Genomic DNA, 9,637 nt, shown 5'->3' with positions numbered 1-9,637 from the left:
TAGATCGACTTCTGTTGGACAGGGAGTGCCACACGCAGATCGAACTTTGGCCGGTATCTGCTGAACTGGCTGAATTTTGTTCAATGTGTATCCAGCTTTAAAATTATATGACCCTGGTGGGAATTTCAAATTATTGAAGTGATCAAAAATCCCATCTGACAGTTTTAGATAAGCTAACTCTTAAAACATTAATATATTTATCTAGAGATGGACTTGGGTATGTTCGGGATCCCACCTGCCCAATCCCACCAGGAAGCCAACACTGCACATGGCTAATCACAGGCAGTGAGACATTTCCCGATCTGTGCAGCTTCTGGGCTTGTTCTGCAATGTTTCATTTCCAGTTGCACAAGCTAGACTATTACTAGCTATTCTATGGTCTGGATAAATGAGAACCTTCAAATACTGTATAGTAAAAACACATTTCTTCCTTAGTTTTCTATAGCACAAAGTAATATTATATAAAAACAAAAAAAATAATGAATGTATTACTACTTGGGAGATTCACCCTATTTGCCTTGTGACAATGCTGCCCAGATAGTAGGTTATGGGAAATTAAAATTTTTAGAGTTCTCACCAAAACATGAGGGGCCAGATTCAGGTAGATCGGCGTATCTTTGTTCCGGCGTAGCACATCTCATATGCGCTACGCCGACGTAACTCTGAGAGGCAAGAGCAGTATTCACAAAGCACTTGCTCCATAAGTTACGGCGGCGTAGCGTAAATGGGCTGGCGTAAGCCCGCCTAATTCAAAGTAGGCAGGTAGTGGGCGTGCTACATGTAAATGAAGGGCCGATTGAACGGCGCATGCGCGCATGCTCAGAATCACGTTGCATATACTCCCTAAGATACGACGGCTCAATGCGTACGACGTGAACGTAACCTACGCCCAGCCCCATTCCCGTATGACTTACGTAAACAACGTAAAATCCGACGGCTGTTCCGACGTCCATACCCTAACATGACTTACCCCTGCTTTATGAGGGATAACTTTACGCTGGACGTACGCCTTACGTAAACGGCGTAGATTACTGCGACGGCTGTAAGTACGTTCGTGAATCGGCGTATCTAGCTCATTTACATATTCGACGCGTAAATCAATAGAAGCGCCCCTTGCGGCCAGCGTAAATATGCGCCCAAGATACGACAGCGTAGGAGACTTATGTCGGTCAGATCAAGCCAAAATTCAGGCGTATCTTGTATTGAGAATAAGGCGCATAGATACGATGGCGCATCCTAGAACTTACACGGCGTATAAGGCCTTGTACACACGGTTGGACAGAACCGATGTGACTGGTCCATTTCATCGGTTCACCTCTGAAGTGGCCGTACGACCTGATATGTGTACACACCGTCAGTCCAAAATCCGATCGGGTCAGAACGTGGTGACGTCAAACACACGACGTGCTGAATAAAACGAAGTTCAATGCTTCCAAGCATGCGTCGACTTGATTCTGAGCATGTGCGGGTTTTGAACCAATGCTTTTCTGTACTAACCATCGATTTGGTCCGATGGGGCAGCGGTCCATCGGTTCGGTTTTGAAGCATGTTTTAAAATTTTGGACCGAAGGAAAACAGACCGATGGCCTATAAACACGGTTGGTTTGGTCAGATGAAACTGAACTTTGGTTCTTTCTCATCGGTTCGGTCCGACTGTGTGTACGGGGCCTAAGAAGATACGTCGGCGTAAGCCGTTCGTGAATCAGGGCCGAGGTTAGGAAAATTGTCCAGTTGGGACTATTCAAAAGCTTAATTCCTGCTACCTTGCAGAAATTTCCTCTCACTTCTTGTTGTATCTCTGGGATAGGATGTAAAGTGAAATCTCTACATAAAGGCACAGAGAGAAAAAAAAAACCTTCCCCACTCTATCCAAAACAGGAAAAAAATGGTTATACATACACTTTAGTTGCTCACTTACAGTTTTTCTATGTAGTATTTTTTTTCTAAAATCATTAAACAAACAGAAAAGTTAAGGAAACAAAATGTGAATGTTGGTAGCATTTGAAAAATGTATGTACTTTTTAATGGATCAATATTTGTATGTGCAGCAATTTTATTACGTTTTACATGTCATCCAATGACATATTAAGAGCAAACTTTTTTTCATGCATGTTATTTTAAGCCATCCCATTCCACCAGCCTTGAATCCAAAAAAACAGTTGTTGCCCAAAATAATGGGAATTTACCTTGACATAAATAATTGGACTGAAGCACTGTACCGCAGGGAGGTGTTTAAAAAAAATTCCTCCGATAAGTAACAAATATTTACATTATTGTCTGACATGACTTACATTTTTTTACACAAATATTTGAAACTGACCTAAGTACTGAAAGTCCATTGGACCTTTTTGTTTTTTAAACACAGCTAACTCGTTCACTTACAACATTAGAACTGTTTAAAGATAGTTCAGAAGTCCCAGGCTGCATTTCAATAGCCTCCTCTGTCATATCTAAGTCCATGCTAGTTAGTTCATGACCGTTTCTATAATGATTTAAATTAAGGTCCTTGCCATACATAACAGTTGATGCTGGATTATGATGACACTGGTTTTGTTGCAGTATTGTCTTTCTGCTATTGTGATACTGACAGCGGATGTAGTTGGAAAAAGCTCTTCGATACGTTCGGTTGAAAAGTGTGTAGACTAGCGGGTTGATTCCTGAGGACACATAACCAACCCAAACAAATATATTCAATAGTTCCACCATGAGGTCCTTATCACAGGCCTCTTTGCAAAGTACAGACATGATGTTTGTGATAAAGAACGGACACCACATGATGAGAAACAAGAAGAATACTATTCCAAGGACTTTGGAAGCTCTGCGCTCATTGTTAATTGACTGCATAGTCCCCTTTCGAAACAGAGCCAGTTCTTTGTTCACTGGAGAGTTCATGTGGGAAGTAGTCTCATGATTTTGGATCATTGAAATGTTTTCGGTGTTGTTGTCTTTCTTTAGCCCACTTAAACTGTTTTTTCTCTGCTTTGGCACTTCCTCATACATGAACACAGTAGCTTGTTTCTGAAGCACCTGAATAGTCAGGCAGTAAGTAAATACCATGATGATCAGCGGGATAAAAAATGCCACAAAAGATCCAACCAGTACAAAATTTTCATCATTTAATACACAGCTCCCATTTACAAACACTCTGGAGTCATCTTGAAGACCAATCACTGGAATAGGCATTGAAATACCTGCAAGAAAAGTACATTTTTTATATGCTTTTTTTTTAATATATTGAATATTAGAATAGCATACAGTACTAAACTTTTCAAATACTATGAGCATTCCTGGGAATTATTATTATGTTTTTTTTTTTTTATTGAACTTTACAATATAAAAATAAAAGGAAAAAGAAGAATACAAAAAAAAATTGAAAAATGTAACCAGTTGACAGCAAACGCAGGACACAACTGTGTAAAATATAATGAGAAATGTAGCACAACACCATAACATCACTCTCTTGGATCTAAGAAAATATGTTCCCCATCCACATAATAGCACCATGAAATTGTCAAAAGCCAGAGTTACAGCTTGTCCCTTGACACTGGTCTCTGACAAATCACACAACACGGCTCAACCAAGCTCTACACTCAATAAGAATTGTATGAAGGTGGGACTAACCATTTGTCTCAGATGTAGATATCCAGCTACCCCAGACTTAATCACATTGTTTTGGGCAGCCCCAATGTAGATACAGTATGTGGTATTAGAAAATGGTAATGCAGCACCCACAGACAGACCCATATTGATCTCCATGCAGTTTGTTAACCAATTGCCATCATGCTTTATGATCACATGTAGGGATGAGCCGAACACCCCCCTGTTCGGTTCGCACCAGAACTTGCGAACACACCAAATGTTCGTGTGAACTTTAGAACCCTATTAAAGTCTATGGGACTCGAAGGTTTGAAATCTAAAGTGCTAATTTTAAAGGCTAATATGCAAGTTATTGTCCTAAAAAGTGTTTGGGGACCTGGGTCCTGTCCCAGGGGACATTTATCAATGCAACAAAAAGTTTTAAAAACGGCAGTTTTTTCGGGAGCAGTGAATTTAATAATGCTAAAAGTGAAACAATAAAAGTGAAATATTCCTTTAAATTTCGTACCTAGGGGGGGGTGTTTCCCGTACTTAGAACTGTCTCTGCACAAAGTGTAATTTCTGAAAGAAAAAAAGACATTTAAAACTAACTTGCGGCTATAATGAATTGTCGGCTCTGGCAATTCAGAGCGAATTCATTCATAAAAAGAAAATAAAATAGCGTGGGGGTCCCCCCAAATTCAATTACCAGGCCCTTCAGGTCTGGAATGGATATTAAAGGGAACCCCGCCGTCAATTAAAAAAAAAATGACGTGGTGTTACCACAAATATCAATTCCAAACCCTTCAGGTCTGGTGTGGATTTTAAGAGGAACTCCACCCCAAATGTAAAAAAAAATGGCGTGGAGTTCCCCCAAAAATCCATACCAGACTCCTTATCCGAGCACGTTAACCTGGCCGGCCGCAGAAAAGAGGGGGGAACAGAGTGCGCCCCCCCTCTCCTGAACCGTAACCAGGCCACATGCCCTCAACATGGGGAGGATGTCCCCATGTTGATGGGGACAAGGTCCTCATCCCCACAACCCTTGCCCGGTGGTTGTAGGGGTCTGCGGGCGGGGCGCTTATCAGAATCTGGAAGACCCCTTTAACAAAGGGGACCCCCAGATCCTGGCCCCCCCTATGTGAATTGGTAATGGGGTACATTGTACCCCTACCATTTCATGAAGGAAGTGTAAATAGTTAAAAAAAACACACACACACACCGTAGAAAAAAGTCCTTTATTTATAAAAAATAAGATAAAAAAATCCAGTGGTGGTAATCCACTCTGTCCCGGCTTTCTGCTCCAACGTTGTCTGTATCTTCGGGTGATCTTCGGTCCATCGATGAGAAGATCCATCCATCCAGAGCGCAGCATCGCCAACCTCCTCTGGGGGGGGGGTCACGTGACAGGTGGCCCGCCTCCCCTATATAAGAAATGTCACAGCTTCACCCGCGTCATTCTGCTGGGCTGTGTCCGGCGGAGAGAGGCGGCCTCCGATGCTGTGCTCTGGATGCCGGAAGATCTTCTCATCGCTGGACCGGAGAGGAGATCACCCGTCGCTGGATACAGACAACGTTGGAGCAGGAAGCCAGACCGAGAGTGGATTACCACCGCTGGATTTTTTTAATGTATTTTTTTATTAATAAAGGACTTTTTTCTACGGTGTGTGTGTGTTTTTTTTAACTATTTACACTTCCTTCGTGAAATGGTAGGGGTACAATGTACCCTATTACCAATTCACATGGGGGGCAGGATCCAGGGGGTCTCCTTTGTTAAAGGGGTCTTCCATATTCTGATAGCCCCCCACCCGCAGACCCCCACAACCACCGGGCAAGGGTTGTGGGGATGAGGCCCTTGTCCCCATCAACATGGGGACATCCTCCCCATGTTGAGGGCATGTGGCCTGGTACATTTCAGGAGAGGGGGTGGGTCTCACTCTGTCCCCCCCTCTATTCTGCGGCCGGCCAGGTTAACGTGCTCAGATAAGGGGTCTGGTGTGGATTTTTGGGGGAACTTCACGCCATTTTTTTTTAAATTTGGGGTGGAGTTCCCCTTAAAATCCACACCAGACCTGAAGGGTCTGAAATTGATATTTGGGGGAACCCCACATCATTTTTTTTTAAATTGACGGCAGGGTTCCCCTTAATATCCATTCCAGACCTTTTTCATTATACATTGCACGCAGTCACATGTAGACATGTGCAGAACGAAAATATTAGTTTCATTTTGATACATTATTTACATAAATAATTTTAGTTAACTTTGTTTAATTCCTTTTTGAAATTTGTTTTGTTGATTCAAATTCGAATTATATTTGAATTGCATTCAAATTCGAATCAAATTCAAAATAAAATTTATTCTGTTCGAAATTTGAATTTTGGAAGATGGTTATATTCTTTCTATTCCATTCTATCACATTGTTTTTTCTATTCGTTTAGTTTATATTCTATTCTTTTCTATTCAAATTCAAATGTATTCTATTTGAAATTCGAATTTCAGAAAACCATTATATTGTTATATTCTTTTCTATTGTCTATTCTATTATTTTATTTTATTTTCTATTGTTTGAATTTCTATTCTATTCTTTTCTTTTCTATTCTCTTCTCTTCTATTATTTTCTATTCTATTCAAATTACATCCAAATGATAAAAAATTAAAAATTTGGCAGAATTTAAATTTAAAATTAATTGTAGTCACATGAGCTGGGCTGACACCTGAATATACTGACAGGGTGTAAAAGATAGTGGCAGCTAGTCTACCTGGGGCATCGGTTTGTTTTGGAAAAAACAAAGACATCATTAAAAATCTGACAGCGTTTATAATTTTTTCCTATTCTAATGAAAACTAAACTGGCTTAAGCTAAATGTTAAAAGTCTAAGGTTTAAATGGTTTATGATATGTTGTTGATGTTTGTTAGCAAAGTAATTAAATATTATTTTTAATCCAGATTAACATAATTCTATGATGTACAATGTGAAATATAGGGGATATTATCTGTAAATAGGGGTTCTATTAAAACATAGCCATCAAGTTGCATGATATTTGTATGTGAAAAAGGTTGTCAACACACGGAGGGGCATTCATCCATACAAAGACCATAAAGTATAATTATATGAGATACATTTGCTGATAGCAAATGATTTTTTTTCCCATTTAACACTAATTATTGTATGCATGGTTAATTTATAGTTCAATAAATAACCATTTTATTGTTTAGCATTGTATTCTGTCTACTTGGTTTAATTACTTCACAACATAATTGTGAAGTAATTAAAATAACAAAACATTGAAAAGGCAGACAAATCCAGAGTATTATATATTAGATAAATACTATTATGCAGGATGAAAAGAGAAAATTTAATAGGGCTAAAAAAAAAAACACAATGCGCATTAATTCCATCATGACATTTTCCCACAGGGCGAGGGACAGATCCAAGAGTTAAGCCCTGTACACACGGCCCGGATTCTCATCTGGAAAAAAACATAGTTTTTCCTGACGAGATTACTGGCAAGATTCTCTTGCCGGCCGAGTGTACACACGTACGATTCAAAAGAACCACCGTTCTTTTGAATGACGCAAATGCGGTGACGTCATCGACTACGACGAGCACGTGCTCGTCACATTCGATGCCATCGACGCCATCTTGCTTCACCCTACCTATGCCTTGGAAGCTACTGCGCATGCGTCAAAGTCATTTCGAGCATGCGCGGGTTTCTATGGAGACAGGTAAGTATACACACGCTCTGGTTTCTCGCCAGAAAAACACAACAAGAAAACAGAAAGCAGGTTCTCTATTTTTCTCGTCTAGATTCTGGGCAGTTTTCTTGACAAGAAATCTCAAAGCCTTGTATACATGCACGGTTTACTCGGCAAGAAAGCTCTGCCAGCAGCTTTCTTGCTGTTTCTTGCCGAGAAAACCGTGCATGTGTACGAGGCTTTAGATAATACGTTTGGGCAGTTGAAAAACACTCTGTAACTTTCTATGCATTGATTTTCCATATTGAAAGTTAAACTTAATGTGTATAACCTGACAAATATTCAGCCAAAAAACTGTATTTCAGACAAATGATTTTAGCACCACTCCTAGCAAATGACTTAAATGATATTGAATGCTTTTTAGAGAATTTAACTACACGGCTTCATCATTCTGTCACAATGTAATTTTGATTTAAATACATTTTCTTACTCAAATATGACTTTGCCCAACTCCCATGTCTTATACTCCTCTGTTCACTGTTTGAGCAGATCGGTTATCCTTTACATCACTGGGTCATATGAGAAATGGGATCTCTTTAGGGAATGAAAGGGATGCATGCTCAAAAGACTTTAGGACCAAATAGGATAGTTTCCAGCTGTGGTTTTATGGTTTCCTCTGGTAAACACAGTACGGCTCTTCCAGGATTGTGGACCCAGGACTGTGAGATCTTGGGAGATGGTGGGGGAGTCATTTAACCGCTTGCCGACTGCCTCTTGTAGATATACGTTGGCAGAATGGCATGGCTGTGCAAAACAATGTACCTGTACGTCGCTTTGAATTTGCCACTGTGCGAGCGTGCCCCTGCCATAAATCTGCCATAAATCTATCCCCTGTTTTGTAAACGCTATAACTTTTGCACAAACCAATCAATATACGCTAATTGCGGTTTTGTTTACCAAAAATATGTAGAAGAATACATATCGGCCTAAACTGAGAAAGAAATTTGTTTTTTTATACATATTTGGGGGATATTTATTATAGCAAAAAGTTAAAAAAATCGTTTTTTTTTTTAAATTGTCGCTCTTTTTTGTTTATAGGAAGCCAAAAATAAGAACCTCAAATACCACCAAAAGAAAGCTCTATTTGTATATTTCTATATCTATACGACCGCGCAATTGTCAATTAATGCGACACAGTGCCGAATCGTAAAAAAATGGCCCGGTCATTGGGAAACCAAATCCTCTGGGGCTATAGTAGCTAAAGGAAAATTACATAATTAGTCTGGTTGAAAAAAGACATCTAGACCAATAAAGAAAGATTTTTTTTTTTTTTACAATCCTATACCCACAGTTGACCCAGAGGAAGGCAAAACAAGAAAAAACCCAGTAAAGCATGATCCAAATTGCACCAGCAGGGGACAAACTGTATACTTACTGGGAAATAAGGCTGTCTCAAATGGAATGGCAGGTGACAGGGCTGAGCTATTGAAATACAAGCATGGCTTCTGGTTTTAAATAAATATATCAGCCGCATTAGCATAAAATTACTCCTTTATACCGCTTTCACATGGATGGCCAGGCTGGTCGTAAAAACAGATAGTTTAGCTGTGGTTTTACCACCCCTTGATTGCACACCTAAAACCTAACATACAGCCAGAGGAGATTGTACACATGCCACATCCACAATGCTTTGTGTTGCAGCCACAGCAAATTTAAACTTGGTTTGGCAAGTCAACAGGTGGTACCCTATATGAAACTCTCCCATTCAAATGAATGAGACCATGCTGCAACCAAATGCTTGATATGTGGTTGCGGCGTGTTAGTCCCAATCAAAATTTCTGCTTGACAAAGGAAAAAGAAAATAGGCATTAGGTGGGCATCATTATTGTCTATTGAATTCATGGAAGCATCAGCTTACCTGCTGTAGTATGAACTGAACCTAACCTAAATAATCTTTAAGTGCCATATCATTTCAGTGCTTTTAAAACAACCAAGAGTTTACCTTTTTATGCAAAGTAAAATTGTCATGAACGACAGATGAAAGATAGATTTAGTGACCTTGTGACAGCCATTACTTTCCCGGCTCCAGTGATAGCACCTTGTATGTTTTCTGTGGTTGTGAACATTTCCGGGTACTGTCTATGGTGTCCTGGCTGCCTCATATGATGTGTCATGGGGCCAGAAAATGTACTTAAGTTAGAGCAGGACACTCTATCACCAATCAAGCATTTTATTAGTGTTCCCCTGCTCTATGTGTACCAAAGGACTTGCTGCCAGTCAGTAAACCCTGCCACTGTACACCAAAGTCAAGTCTTGCTCCAGGATTTCCTGCCTGTCTGTTACAGTGAAATACTGCTACAGTC

General features: G+C 40.0%; 1 protein-coding gene across 1 annotated transcript in view; it reads right to left on the bottom strand.

Annotated features, from left to right (window-relative positions):
- Positions 1-1,636: 1,636 nt before the first annotated feature.
- Positions 1,637-9,637, bottom strand: part of LOC120913597 (5-hydroxytryptamine receptor 2A-like) — a 646,166-nt gene continuing 638,165 nt past the window's right edge. The window contains exon 6 of the mRNA XM_040323663.1: positions 1,637-3,191. Within this exon, the coding sequence (XP_040179597.1) occupies positions 2,356-3,191 (836 nt within the window). The 3' untranslated portion in view covers positions 1,637-2,355. The remainder of the gene's footprint in view (positions 3,192-9,637) is intronic.

This window comes from Rana temporaria, chromosome 9 (genome assembly GCF_905171775.1).
Source record: "Rana temporaria chromosome 9, aRanTem1.1, whole genome shotgun sequence".
In the NCBI taxonomy this organism is placed as follows: Eukaryota; Metazoa; Chordata; class Amphibia; order Anura; family Ranidae; genus Rana; species Rana temporaria.
The sequence above is the reverse complement of the archived record's forward strand: the minus strand, read 5'-3'. Positions and strand labels throughout refer to the sequence as shown.